The 16873-nt window shown below is 42.0% G+C and overlaps 2 protein-coding genes across 2 annotated transcripts in view; one reads left to right on the top strand and one right to left on the bottom strand.

Annotated features, from left to right (window-relative positions):
• The window catches only part of MRPL32 (mitochondrial ribosomal protein L32), a 5449-nt gene extending 3448 nt beyond the window's left edge, over positions 1 to 2001 (bottom strand). Inside the window, 1 exon segment of the mRNA XM_042471082.1 lies at positions 1432 to 2001. Within this exon segment, the coding sequence (XP_042327016.1) occupies positions 1432 to 1546 (115 nt within the window). The 5' untranslated portion in view covers positions 1547 to 2001.
• Positions 2002 to 2040: 39 nt separating this feature from the next.
• Positions 2041 to 13387, top strand: PSMA2 (proteasome 20S subunit alpha 2). The gene is made up of 8 exons (XM_042477214.1): positions 2041 to 2162; positions 4782 to 4858; positions 6812 to 6944; positions 8113 to 8235; positions 9236 to 9317; positions 10936 to 11009; positions 12895 to 12952; positions 13040 to 13387. The coding sequence occupies exons 1-8, from the start codon at positions 2050 to 2052 to the stop codon at positions 13154 to 13156; spliced, it is 777 nt and encodes a 258-aa protein (XP_042333148.1). The 5' UTR covers positions 2041 to 2049; the 3' UTR covers positions 13157 to 13387.
• Positions 13388 to 16873: the final 3486 nt, after the last annotated feature.

Here is a 16873-nt window from a genome sequence, read left to right as displayed (position 1 = left end):
TTCAGGTCAAGGTTCAGACCTAGGATTCAGATCAAGGTTCAGACCTAAGATTCAGATGGAAATGGCTTGAAGGCACACAACACACTTTCTCCTACATCTGAGTCACTGCTGTTTTTTGATCCATGATATATTTTTATGACGGGATGCAAAGAGCAACAGAGGAATACCAGCTAGCCCTTGGGCTACTTTATGTGACCTGACAGACCAGGGAGGTCCCTTAGCGGGAGCTCAAGTAGAGTCACTTCTAAAGCAAAGCCTTCTCAGCCTCCCAAACTAGGAATGTTGCTTTTGCTAGGAACAGCCTTCTAACTAAGTTTAAAGGGGGATGAACTCATGATGGTGAGTTTAGTGTTGCCCAGTTTTTCAAATCACTGGCCTGTTACAGACTGCCAAAATAAAGCTGCTTCGTGTATCTTTGGAGGTATGCTGTTTAAATGATGCATGCATCCTAAGAATCCGGAAGCTGCACCAAAAGCTGCACTCTGTTGCTTAGGAATGGAGTGTGGCTTTGGCACAACCTCTGGACTCTTAGGACCCATGCATCATTTAAATAGCATACCTCCAAAGAGACCCCAAGCAGCTTTATTTTGGCAGTCTGTAACAGGCCTATGTCTTATTTTCGGGGTATATTGTGCAAATGCTTAGAAATCCCGCTATGGCTTATTTTATGGGAATGTCTTCTTTCCAGGGAAACAGGGCATGATGATAAAGTTACTTACTGACGACAAGAGTTGCATTGCAAGACCTGGAGAGTCCTAGAGAGGTAAAAGAACAGTGTTGTGGTTGTTTTTGCTTATGTTTTCCCCACATTCATTGGTGTGTGTGTGTGTCTTTCACTCCTAACCCCAATGTACTTGCTCTCCGTTAACTTAGCCACGCGTTTCCCTGCAAAATAAAGGCGCTGTCCATATTCATGAACTACTCTTGTCCCTCCGTATTCGCATATAATGAAAACCATGTTTTTACCTGAAAGGACACCTCTCTAGGAATCTCTAGGCCTTTCGGTGCAACCTTTGGTTAAAGTTGACCATAGAGTTGCGCTGGGAGGACCCAGATATTCCTAGAGAGGACATATTAACCAAACCTGCCAATATGGAGGGATGAGGGTCCCTGGGGCAGGTGCTGCAGTCCTTGTGGATGATGGGCCATCCTTGCTTCCCCAAACAGGGGGGTGTTTTGGCAGCTCTCTCTCCATACAAGAGGGAAGCCACCCAGCCTTCTTTGTTGTGGTTGTGAACCTTCAAGCCTAATGGTGTCATGGGCTTTTCTTGGCAAGGTTTGTCCAGAGGAGGTTGGCCCTTGCCTTCCTCTGAGGCTGAGAGAGTGTGACCTGGCCAAGGCCACCCAGTGGGTTTCATGGCTGCCCTGGGAGTTGGACCCTGTAGCCCAACACTTACTCACTCCTTACTCACTCCTGCCCCCAGCTCTTACCCCAAGGAGGGCTGCTGCCCCCGAGGCGCCCCCAGCAGCTCCGGAGAAAGCGACGAAAGCCAGGCAACGGGGAAGGGAACGTCGCCCCTGCCGCAACCACCACGAGCGCCGCCATTTTGTTTTGGGAGGCCCCTCTTCCAGCCACTGAGCCTGAGAGGCGCTAAGGATTGTGGGAAACCGAGTCCCTTCCCTACACTCCGTCGCGTCTCCCTTTCGCCACTTTCCGGAAGCGGGGACTACAACTCCCAGCGGCCCTGGCTCATTTCCGGCTCCATCGTAGGCTAGAACACTAACGACGTTCGACGGCAGGGGGCGCTCGTCGCCACATACAAACCCCAAAATGCCCTGAGAAGCATAGGTTTGTATCGACAGGGAGTCCTTCTCGCTTTGCTTTGGTCACATCCTCCATTTTGCCTTGCGAGGGGGGCACCTTCCTTGAGGAACTACAACTCCCACCGTCCTCTCCCACCACAGCCACCGCTAAGGCACTATGGGAGTCGTAGTCCGAAGTCCTCGCATTGGCTATGAGCGGGGGCTGCCGACTTCCGGTCTTGAGCGCTTGGTCACTGTCCTCCCTCCCTGCGCATGCGCCGAGGTCACTTTCCTCTCTCCCTGCGCATGCGCCGAGGTGACCGCCTGCCCTCATCTCTCCCGCGCAGCCGCAGAAGCGTCGGGATTGTGCGGGTCAAGATGGCGGAGCGCGGCTACAGCTTCTCCCTCACTACCTTCAGGTAGAAGAAGGAGAAGGAGAGGCTTCGAGGCGGTGGAGCGGAGGGGAGGCCCAGGCTGAGTGGGCCGCTCTCCTTGGGCCGCTGGGGGAGGCTGCGTGGGGCCAGGCGAGGCGGGGCTGGGTTTGTGGAGTCATCTCTGGGCTATGAAACAGCAAGAGCTGGAAGAGAGCCAAGGGCCCTTCTGCCATGCAGGAACTCCCAATCAAAGCACCCCCAACAGATGGACCTCTGTCTCCTCCTTAAAGGCCTCCAGGGAAGGAGGCTCCTCCACTTTCCCAGGGAGTGTGCCCCACTGTCAGACAGCCTTGGACCTCAGATAAGCCTCAGAGGGGCTACAAGAGCCCTTTGGATGATGATGATGATGATGATGATGCTCCAGACTGACACAGCTATGTCTCTCCATTCTACAAGCAGCTCTTAGGCAGGAATATCCCCCCCCCCAACAAAAAGGCAGATTAAATATTCCCTTCCCCTCCAAAAGGCAAACAGCCACATTGATTCATTAGTGGGAACCCTTCCTGTTGTTGTTGTTATTGTTGTTGTTGTTGTTGTGTGCCTTCAAGTGTTTGCTGACTCATGGCTACCCTATCACTGGGTTTTCATGGCAAGTTGCAGTGTGTTTTGCACCTGTTGATTTGAGCCTACTTCCTCAGATGCATGTGGGTGGCGTACAGTCAATGTCATAATCAGTTGTTTGGAAAAGGTCCATTTCTTCAAGCCTTCCCCTCCTCCTCCTCCCCATTTGATGCTTGGTAACTTTGCTTATGCCTTCGGACTCAGATCTCTCACCAAATTGTTTTGCTTTGTTCAGATTCTCTTGGCAGGCATAGTTCAGCGCATACTTTACAACGGGAACGAAACAGTTTTGCACTCATTTTAGAAGGATGCAAGCCTGAGTCGAGCTTGAGCCCTTTTGCTGGTCTTGAACTCGCAACCTTGTGGTTCTGAGTGAGTGGCTGCAATACAGGCATTTAACCACTGCTCCCCAGGGCTTTTGATATTAATAAATCTTTCAAGCATTTAGTCTATTTTTATTTAAAGGGTTTAATGCTAGAACTAGCTTGAAGTAGTGGTTTGTGTGTTGGACTATGACTCTGGAGTTGCAGTCCCCAGGAGGCCATAGGAACCCACTGAGTGACCTTGACCAAGTCACACTCTCTCAGCCTCAGAACAGCAAAGGCAACCCCCCCAAACAAAGCTTGCCAAGAAAGCCCCACAATAAGGTATCCGTTCATCAATAATGACTTGAAGGCACACAAGTGTTTAACAGCAGCTCACCAGAGTTTTTCAGTTGACTTCTAGTATTACAGACTCACAAGTCTGTCTTCACTTCTTATCTGTGTGAGAATTTTAGCTGGGGCACTTAAAGGGCTTGAATACAGCCCTTTAAAAGCTCAGTGTGGTTTGTAGGTAACCTCCATTAGTTTCTATCTGTACAGTGGCATTGTGTAGATGATTACTCAGATGTACTCCTGTTCTCTTCAGACAGTAAGAGTTTTTGTGATTATAGTCTTAGGCCCTATACAGACAGGCCAAAATAAAGCTGCTTCAAGTCAGTTTGGAGGTATGGTGTTTTAATGATAAATGTGTCCTAAGAGTCCAGAAGCCACACCAAAGCCATGCTCCATTCCTAAGTACTGGAGTGCAGCTTTGGTGCAGCTTCCAGGCTCTTAGGACACATGCATCATTGAAACACCGGCCTGTTACAGACAGCCAAAATAAAGCTGCTTCGAGTCACTTTGGAAGTATGATATTTTAATGATGCATGAGTCCTAAGAGTCTGGAAGCTTCACCAAAGCTGCACTCCAGTCCTTAGGACTGGAGCATGGCTTTGGTGCGGCCTTTGGACTCTTAGGATGCATGTATCATTGAAATACCATACCTCCAAAGTGACTCAAAGCAGCTTTATTTTGGCTGTCTGTAACAGGCCACCATACCTCCAAAGTGACTCGAAGCAGCTTTATTTTGGCCTGTCTGTATCAGGCCTTAGTTATAGTTATGAAAGGTTCCTACTGAAATGAAAAAATGAAAGTAAAACCATTTCAGGGGTTTTCCAGAAGCGTTCACTTTGGGATGGAGCCCTGGCGGCTCAGTGGTTAAATGCCAGCACTGCAGCCATTCATAGCCACAAGGTTGTGAGTTCAATCCCTGGGCTCCAGGATCCACTGAGCCTGAGTAGGTCAGTAAAAAGAGTACCTTAATTGTTGGGGCCAATTGGCTTACAGATTGTAAACTGCTTGGAGAGTGCTGAGTTCACTATGAAGCAGTATAGAAACGCAAAGTGCTATGGCTAAATTGCTATTACCAGGAGTCTGTTGCCTGGCTTTGACATGAAGTCATGCAGTATGAAATGTACACTTCAAGCCCAAGCATGTTTACTTAAAGTGCATCCCACTGAATTAAGAAAGTGTCCATACAATTGTATCCATATAGACAGTTAATTTGAAGAGAATGAATTTTTGACGCTCCTTCCTTGTTCATATTGTCATATTCTCTTTAGTATACCTATTATTCAGTTGTTGAAAACAAGTAAATAATGTACAGCCCTAGGTTTTTTACATACTTGAAAATGTTTTCTCATCTAATTGTCTCATGACTGACTTGTGTGGTTTCCTTTAGCCCTTCTGGGAAGTTGGTTCAGATTGAATATGCTTTGGCAGCTGTAGCAGCAGGAGCACCGTCTGTTGGAATTAAAGGTAAATATATACTAAAATAGTAAGCTCATAGAAATATTACTAACGTATGTCACACGTACTTGCTTTAACAGTTTTAGACTTAAAAGCAGGGAGAAGAGTCAGCTTTTTTTTCCTGGTTGCCTAGAAACTTGGCAGAGGAGATGAGGGAAGTGGCGGTTCACACAGATATAATATCATAGCCAGGAAAGAGAATGTTACATGCACCTTGATTACATCCTACGTTGGTTATTGTAATGCACTCCATGTTGAACAAAACTTCAGCATGCCCTAGATCAGTGGTTCCTAACCTGTGGGGGTCGAATGATCCTTTCATGGGGGTCGCCTAAGACCATTGGAAAACACCTATTTAAATACAGTTATGAAGTAGCAACAAAAAGAATTTCATGGGTTTGGGTCACCACAACATGAGGAACTGTATTAAAGGGTTGCAGCATTAGGAAGGTTGGGAACCACTGCCCTAGATGCTGCTGCTAGAGTGCTGACTAGGTATAAATAACTCTCTTGTTGAAAAAGCTTCACTACCTCCTGGTTTATTTCTGGACACAATTCAGAGTGCTGGTGATGACTTCTAAAGCCCTATATGACCTAGTTCCACACTTTCTGAAAGACCATATCTCCCGATGTGAACTGCTTGAGTCTTAAGATCCTTAGGGAAGAGCTGTATCTCAGTCCTTCCACCATCATAGGCCTGTCTGGTGATGATGTGGGAGAAAGTCTTCTCGTTGGATGCTTTTAGGCTAGGGAGGTTTGGTTGGCCTGCTCTCCACTCTCTTACTGGCAAGTACAGGCCCTCATTGAAGCAGGCCCTCAGTCTTTAACTAGTAGGGTAGAAGGATGTTCAGTGGGTGCACTGTATTTTTAAATATGTGATGATATAATATGTGTCAATAATACATGTGAGTGTTGGTAGCAGTTTGCCATCTATTCATCTGTTTAGTTCATGTGTGTAACCTATCTTTGCTTTAATTTTTTTCATTTGCATTATTGCTTCTTTCTTTGTTATTGCTGTTAGTTGCCATAACCTCATTGCCACCTCCCATAACCCTATCCTATTCTATGAATTGGGGTCTGAAGCTAAGCAGTTCTCAACTTGGTCAGTGTTTTGCAGGGGTGGGGTGGAGATGGAAGTTTGTTTGGGAATCCCTTGCATTACACTTTCAAGCCATGGAGGAAAGTAAAGTGTTTCACATGCAAGCACTTTCCCCTGTATTAAAGGGAAAGCTCTGGCTTTCAGATTAAAAAGAGAAATGGCAGTATGTCCAGTGTTCTAAATTGTATTTGGTGTCTAATAAAAGTCAAAAATAGATAAATGAATGTAAAAATTTTTAATTGTCTTTTTTATTTATTTATTTACGGTATTTATACCCTGCCTTTTAGTCCTAAAGGCTATCAGAGCGGCTTACAATTATTATTATTTTTAATTACATGGTTCTCTGCCCTCAGGCTTACAATCTAAAAAGACACGACACAAAAGGAGAAGGGAATGGCAGTGGGGAAGGGGATCAAGTCCAGCAGTTCTTCTCTCCCTCTGAGACCTGGACCAAGGCAGATGGGCTGGAGGGAGGGCTCTGCTTCTTAATCTAGGCCAGGCCCAATGGAGCTGGGCCTGCATCTCTCCCTCCATGGCCGGATGGCAGCAGATGGACTGGAGGGAGGGCTCTGCTTCTTAGAAGGTACTTGGAAGGCAGAGGTCCAAGTAGCAGTAGAACCAGCAACTTCTTCTTCTTTTTTAAAGTTTTTGTTTAAGAAAACCTCAGTTACGATTTGGTAACATATAATAATTGTATTTAAGGGACAACCTGAATTAGATCCTATAATTATAGAAGAATAAAATGCTACACAAGAGTTGTATGTCTTGTGGCTATCTGCTTTAAGCAGTGAAGGTTTTAAGAACGGAAAGAGGAGGAAGGTCTTTTGGCTAAGTTGGGTAAAATGTTTGCTTTCTTTATACAGCTGCAAATGGTGTGGTACTGGCAACAGAGAAAAAGCAGAAGTCCATTCTGTATGATGAACGGAGTGTGCACAAGGTAGAGCCTATTACCAAACACATAGGCTTGGTGTACAGTGGCATGGGCCCTGATTACAGGTATCTGGAAAAATCATATTATATTAAGACAGTTAATGTTTGTCTTTCTTGTTCTGCTGTAGGCTCAAGATGCCATTTCAGCATCCTTTACACCACTGGAGTTCAATGTGAACTACCAGTCTAGAAGGCATGGGTGTCTGCAAGGGAAAGCATTCATGCGTAATTTCTCATTATGTATCGCCTTTTGCAGACGTCTACTGCTGTATGCTTAATTCCCATGTACATGCTGCAGTTATTAACAGGACTTTTGTTTGCCAACCTTCAAAGCCCATTTGTAGGTTCTTCATCGTGCAGCAAGATAAGAATTAGACAGAGAAGACTCAGCCTTGAGTGTTCCATACCCCTTAATTTTAGGGTCTTTATAAAGTCACTTGGCTTGTGATATCAATTAATGAGCTAATTTCAGCTTTTGAATAATAATTGGAGAATTACGGCCTGATTCGGTGGAGCTTACAGTAGCTACTCACTAATTAATGGCTGGATGTAAGTGAAAAGTGCTGATGCAAGCCAGGTTGAAAGACATTATAAGATGCGGGGTATTTTAGTACAATACTTGCACAGTATGTATTCTGTGTGGTATTTCTGGGCTTCCCAGTGGCATCTGGTTAGATATTTTGGAATCTAGGTGCTGTACTCAGTTGGTCTTCTAATCCAGCAGTAAGATATTTTACTTGTGTTACTTTAAATATGTTAAGGATTTTCCATTTAAACTCTCCACATGTTAGATCTTAAGCTAAAGTGGGCAACTGCCCCAGGTCTGAAGGCTGCATATGCCCCCGTCTTGATCTATGAGGACTTTGTCTTTCCACAGACCTCCCTATCTCTGGAAAGAAGTGCATTTTTATTTTATTTTTTATTATCTTATTTTTAATTAAAGATTGGGTGGAAAGGATCCTCATTGGTCTGTAGGGGCCATGGGGGAAAATGGTGCCATACTTTGGGCATCTCTGGTCTGTTTTAGACCCAAATAAGACCTTTTTGTCTATCAGAAAGTGAATGCTGAGTTGTGTGTGGCAAATCTCTAAGGGAGCTTTTTCAACCAATGTTTTAACAGTTATTTTTTTAAAATGTGGGTGGGTTGTGGCGCTTCACTGTGTCCTTGTACCTGTATTTTGCCCACCTTGCAAAATTATATGGGTGTATAATTTTATGCGCTTCCTTTTGGCAGGGTTCTTGTCCACAGAGCACGCAAACTTGCCCAGCAATACTACTTGGTTTATCATGAACCTATTCCAACAGCTCAACTTGTACAGAGGATTGCTTCTGTGATGCAAGAATACACACAATCTGGGTATGCTATATATTCTCTAAACTCTTCTACTGTTAAGTTTATGGTTGCTTGACTTGCTCCTCACATTCTTTTCATCTAAGGTTGGTCATGGCCAGCCTTTTTTTTTTACAAATGTGTACCAGATGTTAGGTTTAAAGTATGAACCAAAGGACCACTTATATATTTTTTCCTTGTTATTATCATTCCTAAGGGCTGTACACTTCTGACTAGAATGCACTATATTGCAACTGTCTCCCATTACTGAGCTTTGATGAGATATTTGCTTCTAGTCTACTGAAGTGAAAAATTTAATGCTGGAGAAACAAGCAGAAGTGTAGCCTTGCCTGAACGCTAGATATACTGTAAGAAGCTTCTGGTCTTCCTCTGCAGTTTCCCAGCGGGACCTGCCCCTTCTCCATGACACCATCATTTGGCAATTCTCCATGTTTATTTAATGTTTTTCCATCGTTACAGAAGAGTGAAACGCTTCTCTTAAGGCTTTAGTTATTGGCAATAAGAGCTTTGAAATAAAATACTCTTGTCTTGCCCTTTTTTGTTTGACCCTACTTTGGGGCTATTTGTTTCTGGAGAGTTCAGTTTTAAATGCAAGGCATTGGAGTAGAACCAAGAGCACAGTCTTGTTTATTTGTTACATTTCTAATTTGTCTTTCTCCCTGTGATCTGGGGGTGCTGTACTTCTAGATGTGCTGAACCTCTAAACTTCCTTCTTACTTCATGCTCAAAGCTATTGAATAGTTTAGACTGAGAGAAAGTGATTGGCTGAAAATTACTCTGTGAGTTTCATGTCTGAGTGTTGGCTAGAACCCACTTCTCTCCTGCCTGTACAATGACACTTATTACAAGGAAGAACTTTCTTGGAAATGAAAAATACCTTAGTCATAGTTGCATCAGTAGCATCAATGACACTGATCTTAAGGTGATATTTCCTTAAGGTAATAATACTAATCTTTCCATTTGACTTCTTATGTCAATAAACTTTTCCAAATATTTTGTCTGGCAGGGGTGTACGTCCATTTGGAGTATCTTTGCTAATATGTGGATGGAATGAGGGGCGGCCATATTTATTCCAGTCTGATCCATCTGTAAGTATTAAAAACTGGATATTTCATACTTTTAAAAAGAAAGCTAACATAGGTATCTCTTTAAATATCTGTTAAAAACCCCATATTCCTTTTCTGTGGATGAAATATTTTCATGAAATCAGGTAGGTGGGAAATAGTAGGCACCTGTGGGATAGACTCTTCATTAATCAGCTTTACAATTATGACAGCATAGAACTAGACATATTGTATTAAACCAAAAATTTATCTAGTTCCATATCCTGATTTCAACATGGAAGCTCATTAAGATGTGAGGGAATAGTCCTCTACCACTGTTTGCCCCTCACACCTCAGCCACAAATACTTAACAGTGTACTGTTTCTGGATGGAGATTCCATTATGCTTTTAGGTCATTTATCTGTGACTTGCTTAATTCTCCTTTAAAGCTTGCCATTATTATATTTTCTGGCAATGACTTCCATAAATTATAATTACATGTTTTCCAGCAGAACACTTTATTCTTACTGTCTTGAATCTGCTGCCAATCAGTTTTACTATGTAACTGACTATCTAGCCTTACAAAAGAAAAACACTTTCCTTTGGCTACTTTCTCCCTACTGTTTAAAACTATAACCTCTAAACATGTAGATTCAATTTATGTCCTATCTTTATTTCCATATAATAAGTAAAGCCTTTTGGATAGTGCTGGCTCAGCTCTCCTGCCTTTGGCATTGCTATTACCTTCAGGTCACTGATTTATCCTACTTCCCTTTATGTGAGTGGATCAAAGCATTAAAGGCCAGAATGGCTTTGGGTTAGGACATGTTCTAATGTCATCAGATATTTTGGTCCATCTTGCCCACTACTATCTATTTCCTGGCAGTTGAATTGTTGGTCAAAAACACACAGCAGAAATTATCCAGTTTGAGACTGCTTTAATTGCCCCGGCTCAATGCTAGGAGATTCTGGGAACTGTAGTCTGTGAGGCATTTAGCCTTCTCTGTCAGAGAGCTTTGGCACCACAACAAACTACAAATCCCATGATTCCCTAGCACTGAGCCAGGGTAGTTAAAGCAGTCTCAAACTGGATTATTTCTGCAGTGTCTTTTGGACTGTTGTCCTCTAGTCTCCTGAGACCTATTTCCTTGACAGTGGAATGTAATGGAGGTCCTGTTGCCAAAATCTGTTGTGGTAATAGTGAAGAAATACCTAAAACTCTACAATGTCAAGATTCTTGTGTTTTAAAGATTTTTGCTATTAAAAGTATATATACTTAAATCACAGTATTATTAAAGTGAAGATAAAGTTAATAAATGTACACTGCCATTTTTCTTTTTTTGTAGGTCTCATGCCAAATTCTTAAATGGCTTCTTAATTTTGGGCTTAAACTACAATATGGCAAGCCTGCAGGGTGAGCTCTTGAATGGCAACACTGGCATAAATGAATCAAACAGAGGAGTGCTTTGTTGTAGAATTGAGACTGTAGACCTCAGTTTATTTTTTCTGGAGCCTGATGTTAAAGCACTGAAGTAAATGGAAAGAAGTAAAAGGCTTCCAAGTAGATAGTTGCATGTAGGACTGTATTACTGTATAGGTCAGTGACATAAAAAATAACTTTAGCATATGGTATCATGATGTCATGTATCTATCTTTTCTTCAGGGGGCTTACTTTGCATGGAAAGCAACTGCAATGGGGAAGAACTATGTGAATGGAAAAACATTCCTTGAGAAGAGGTAATGTCACTGACAATTTTCTTTTACAAGTACTCTGATTCACAGTATATGAAAATGGCTATCCTTCACAAATTAACATAGCATCAGGAAAGGGAGAAGCATCCTTTGTGGTGGTTGTTGTGTGCCAAATCATTTCCAGCCTATGCCATACCTGTGACAAACCTATCATGAGTTTTCTTAGGCCTGAAACAGACAGGCCAAAAGGTCTGCTGTTGGGATGCATTGGGGGCGTGGTGTTTAGATGATGCATACCCCCAAACCAGGGCTGCCTAAAATTGAAAACTGCGTTGGCAGCCCAGATTGGGGCTGGGCGTGAATGACGTCAGAGCAGTTGTGGACTGCTTTATCAGGCCCATCTGCTTAAGGCCCTGGTAAGATCCATTCAGAGGCAGTTTGCCACTGCCTACCTCTGAAATATAGTGTGAATTGCCCAAGGTTACCCATGGCTGAGTGGAGATTCAGACACTGGTCTTCCAGAGTTTTAGTCCACCATGCTGGCTTTCAGAAGCAAACTACCTTGCTTGTATGTCAAACAGGCCTTAACAAGTGATGTGACTTAATAGCTTAGTTGGAAAGATGCTCACAAAGGGCTGATCTCCTCCTCCTGGTTGGCAGTTAGGGAGGGAAATCCATACCGACCATTCACTGGACTTAATGTCCAGGGGTTCAGAGCCACTTTTGACTTGGGACCTTGGAAGGTCACAATCTCTGAAAAATGTGGAGGTTAATCTTTTGTCCTCCAGATGGCCAGTAGCATCCTCAAAAAGCTTTTGGTGAGCAGTATTAATTTGCTATGCTTGGGGTTCTGTTTGAGTCTTTTCACTTGTTTGAGGCCCACGTGGTCGTGTTTTTCCCCCCTACAGGAAGTGACTGAGCCTAAAAAAATAGGCCAAGAAACCTCAAAATGTTGTAAAACAGCCAATAGTGCCCTGTAAGGCTTTGCAGGCATTTTTTGACATCTAAATGAGGTTGGGGGTGAATCCTTTCACCTGTCTGAATGACCTTGAGGAACTACGTAGTTCCCGTGGTTTCATTCACTAAAGAACACAGATTTGCTCAAGAGTCAACTGGTTTTTTTAAGTATAATGGAAAAGCAGTGGGGAGTAAATTATAGCCCCTCACACCAGCCCCTTTGCTGTCACTGCTTTTCTTAGCAGCTTAGTGCGGTGTCTTCCTATCCCTGTTTATTTCAGACTGGAAGAAAGCAATTTTAATACTTAAACAACTAGTTGGTACAACTTGGCATTTCTGTGAGTTACAGGATTGTATGTGTTTACTGTAGAATTCTGCCATAGAACTCCCTTTTGTAATTTAAGAATGTATGGAAATCTTGTGTTCTTTAGTGAATGGATGCAGTTTCTATAATAGTAAATCCAACTCATTCTATAACACAAGCTGCTACTTCTAATGATGTTGTTGTTATTTTATTTATATCCTGCCCTTTTGCAGAATTGGGACACAAGGCAGCTTATAACAAGAACAACAATTTATTTATATAGTGTCATCTATGTACATGGTGCTTTACAGTTAGAGAATAAAATATTTATACTTATTTAAATATGATAAAATACTAAAATAGCCTGTGAGCAGTTACCTATCACATGTCCCATTTGTTTTTCCTGTAAAAGTGGTAAAAGGGTAAAAAAAAAAAGTCATCCATTGTAGCGTTTGGGAGCCCAAGCTTGTTCTTAAAAGAAGATATAGACCTGAGCTATATAGGGCTCTCTGCCGGTGTTTCAAAAGGAGCATAGCATACAGAGTATTTTGCAAAACAAAAACTTAAGCATGTGCAAGCAGTCCTGCAATCCCATGAATTCTAGCTATTGCGATTGTAGTATTTTATAAAGTTTCTTACATTTATTAGAAAACTTTATTCTTTATGCAGGTATAATGAAGATTTAGAACTTGAAGATGCTATTCATACTGCTATCTTGACATTAAAGGTGAGAAATATGCCAAAAGGTTTGTTAACACTTTAGTATATCAAATACATTTTATTTAAGTAAACCTTTTTTCTCTCTCTTTTCTAGGAGAGTTTTGAAGGACAGATGACAGAAGATAACATAGAAGTTGGCATCTGTAATGAGGCAGGTTTTAGAAGACTTACTCCAACTGAGGTTAAGGATTACCTGGCTGCAATTGCATAGTGTGGGTTCAGGAAAATCACCTGGATACATTCTTCTTTTTTTACGTTAGCCATTGAAATATTGGCTTCTGCACTCTCATTTCTACTCTGTTTATTTGATAGATTTTTAAAGAAATATTATGGATTCAAATGCTACTGTACGATACTGAAATATGGAATTATTGCTCTTACAACATTAAACACTGTACAAGAGTTCATAGACTCTGAGAAAAATAAACATATAAAGAGCGTTGTAACGTCTGGTTGAAACAACAGAGGATATTAACTATATTAAGTTAACTTATTTCTCATATTTTTGTGACAAATCCATTACACTAAAACATAATTTAAAATCCTTTGGAGTGGGCCTCTTAACTAAAATACGGTAGTTAAATAGTTTCTGCAAGTAAACTTTCTGAATCTGTGTCTGAGAGACAATTTCAGATGTTACGCGAGCCTCTGTGGTGGCAGGTAACTTGTAAGAAGAGCTAAAACTAGAAGCCGATACCTTGCATAAATATAGAAGGCCTGTTAGACAGGTACTACTGGTCAGAGCAGGCAATGATAACTATTACGAAAACAAGCTTTAATTTCATTAGAATGTCTGCCCACATGAGATAATCTGTTAGTTGAAGGGAAGGGGCGTAACCTGAGGGGTACATGTGTGTTATGAATGCTCTGCCATCAGGTGTGTGGGAAGAGTCATCCTTTTGAATCCTGTTTCCCTGAAGAAATTGGGTTCTGCCAACTAGTTGCAGAGAGGTATATGTCCTAGAAGAGTCCCTGTGTTGTATGTGATAGCAGTTTGGGCAGGGGGAGAGAATGAGGCAGAGCATCCTTGGCAGGTTCTGATCTTCTCAAGTGTTATGTTTTCAGTGGAAGTACTGGGAAGAAAGTTTGGGCCCAGGAAAAGTCTTTAGTCTTCCAGATATCTCACCTCCATGTGAACATTATTTCCAAAATCTCATGAATTTTCTGCATATAGCAGAATCAAGATATAACTAGGATATCTGAGCATAGAAAAAGCTTCCAAGTTCAGCTACTATAATATATGGGGCCAGAGCTCTGAATGTTTTTAAAAAACTTGTTCTATTACTTGTTGGAACACAAATTCAACTGGTTATTATTGTTACAGGATGGGGGCTTTAATGTGATAATTGTGTTGCTTGTTACATTACACCTTTTGTTCACTATTGCTGGGACAGGAGTAGTGTTACTGCTTACCTTAAGTATACAAGGTGCTCTGTTTTTAACTTAAAACAAGGTAGTTTGCACTGCTCATAGTAGCAGAGAATTCAGTTGCTGCCCACTGCTTCAAAGATTATCTTCATCCATCCCCTCCTTGCACTGGAGATTGATGTTTTGTGCATAAAATATTAATGACTAGAGGGGTCTTTGTCACATAGGGTGGCTCTGCATAAAATAAGTGCTTAAGGGTAAGGGAAGAGCAGTTGTACAGATTGCTTTACTATATCTAAGATGGTAGAAACAAAACTGCTGGGAGGGAGTAGTTTCTTTGTATGTCTAGAATCCAGATGGACCTTTTTTCTCCTACAAATGTGTTGAGGCTGAGAAAGGGCTCAAAATGATGCTCCAATCAGCAGGGTGTATACAAAAGCTAGGACCACAGAAGAAGCTTGTCTCTCTTTGGTAGAAAAGTTAGGCCTGTTACAGACTGCCAAAATAAAGCTGCTTCGTGTCTCTTTGGAGGTATGCTGTTTAAATGATGCATGCATCCTAAGAATCCGGAAGCTGCACCAAAGCTGCCCTCCAGTGCTTAGGAATGGAGTGTGGCTTTGGCGCGACCTCCGGACTCTTAGGACCCATGCATCATTTAAATAGCATACCTCCAAAGAGACCCGAAGCAGCTTTATTTTGGCAGTCTGTAACAGGCCTTAGATTCTTTTCTATGCTTAGAAGAATGGGAAATCAGTGACCTTTCAGCTGTTGGCCTGTAACTCCCTCTATCTCATATTGGCTGAGAGCTGGTGGGAGCTCGCATCTAATATTTGAAGAGCCACTGTTTCCCCACTTTTACATAAGGGATGAGAATCCCACAGCACTGTGTGAAACAGTGTAAAAATCCATACTTAGAGTACAGAGTAATGTGAACTTTGAGCCTATGTGTTACTGATGCTGGCTGTGAAAGCCTTTGACTTCACATTGTTATTGATAGTGTTTCTGTGTTGCCTCCCAGTCTACAGGGCTCCTGAACAAATAAAATGAATTAAAACAATATAAAGATAAAAACATTTAAAAAACACATTAAAATACTCTTTAAAAACTACAAGTCTAAAAGCAACCCCAGAATCCAGTTTTGAAACAGTTAAAACGTCAATTTCAAACATTGAATGCCATGGAGAACACCACTGTTTTGGTTATCCACACAAAGCTTAAGAGAGATGGGGCCTGCCTAACTTCCTCGGATGGAGTGCTCCACAGTTGAGGCACTATTACAGAGAAAGCCCTTTTACATGTAATGAAACTTCACAAGGTGTTGGGACACACAACAGGGCCTCCTCTGAAGATCTCAGAAATCTGGCAGGGTCATCTGGGAGGAGGCAGTCTTTCCGATATCTTGGCCCCAAATAACCTAGGGCTTTGTAGGTCAACACCAACACCTTGGGTTGAGTTGAGAAGCAAATTGGGAGCCTGCATAGCGTTTGCAGGACCAGTGTGTTATCACACGTGACACCAGTCTGGCTGCTGTAATTTTGCGCTAGCTGCAGATTCTGAACACTTCTCTAAACTCAGGTAAGTACATTTTAGTTAAAGAGACATGTCTATAATCTATAAAACAATGCAATTTAATATCAACATTGGTTTAACATTGTGGTACAGAGACAACATCTGTTATGTGAATCAAATGCTTCCACTTTCTCATGTTACTCTGCTCCTGAGATTTGACTGGCAAGATTTGTTCAGAGGTTTGCAAGTGCCTTTCCAGATTCACAGCCCAACGCTCCAACCATTATGCTATGCTGCCGGCTGATTGAGCCTGTCACTCATTGGGCAACCACAAATGGAGCTGATACATGGATTTTATTAATCACATTTTATAGGGGTTATGCATAATCTTTTACATGCAGCAGCAGCAGCAAAAGCTCTTAAAGGACTTCTAATATGGGAATACTCAGAAGGGGGAATGATGGGAAGTAGAGAGCAATTTATTGTTACTACAGCATTTTTCTCTAGCATTGTCTAGCATGGTGGCACTGTAGTAAGCTCAAATACATGGGAAAACAACCTTATGAAAGTAACAAACAGTAAGCTTGTCTGGGCGATTGTGAGGGAGTGGAGTGCACAGGGCTAAGCTATAATGGTTTTCAAGTTAAATCCTGGATTCTAATTACAAGTGCTAGAAACTATTGCAAAAGCAGTGGAAATATGAACAAACAATTCAAGTAAACCAGACAACCTTCAAGACTTTCTGTTGCAGATACATGCCATCTGTCCTCGACCACAATATTATATTACTCCTCTGGCTGCTCATGCCACAGGGTTCTTGTATTTTAAAAATCTTTCATGATGGCCAGAAGTTAAATAGATGCAATTAAAACCTCTGCAATCTTGGAATTTGTAGTTTGGTAAAGTACTGAGACTTCTACTACAGATTCCCCTGAAATGCATTATTATTACAGCTCTCTGATGGGAGATGTTTCAGGGCTTTCACTGTGGCTTTCCTTTCTGCCAAATAGATTGTATAGCATTACTTCTGTCATTCTTCACAATCCCTGTG

This window comes from Sceloporus undulatus, chromosome 6 (genome assembly GCF_019175285.1).
Source record: "Sceloporus undulatus isolate JIND9_A2432 ecotype Alabama chromosome 6, SceUnd_v1.1, whole genome shotgun sequence".
Lineage (NCBI taxonomy): Eukaryota > Metazoa > Chordata > Lepidosauria > Squamata > Phrynosomatidae > Sceloporus > Sceloporus undulatus.
The sequence above is the reverse complement of the archived record's forward strand: the minus strand, read 5'-3'. Positions and strand labels throughout refer to the sequence as shown.

Bases quoted from the DNA above. Each gene is read 5' to 3' on its own strand.
- PSMA2 (XM_042477214.1), top strand. From the start codon at position 2,050: ATGCGCCGAGGTGACCGCCTGCCCTCATCTCTCCCGCGCAGCCGCAGA. The intron at 9,318-10,935 runs GTAAGTATTAAA...TCTTTTCTTCAG, and splicing joins TATTCCAGTCTGATCCATCT to GGGGCTTACTTTGCATGGAA. The intron at 12,953-13,039 runs GTGAGAAATATG...TCTCTTTTCTAG, and splicing joins CTGCTATCTTGACATTAAAG to GAGAGTTTTGAAGGACAGAT.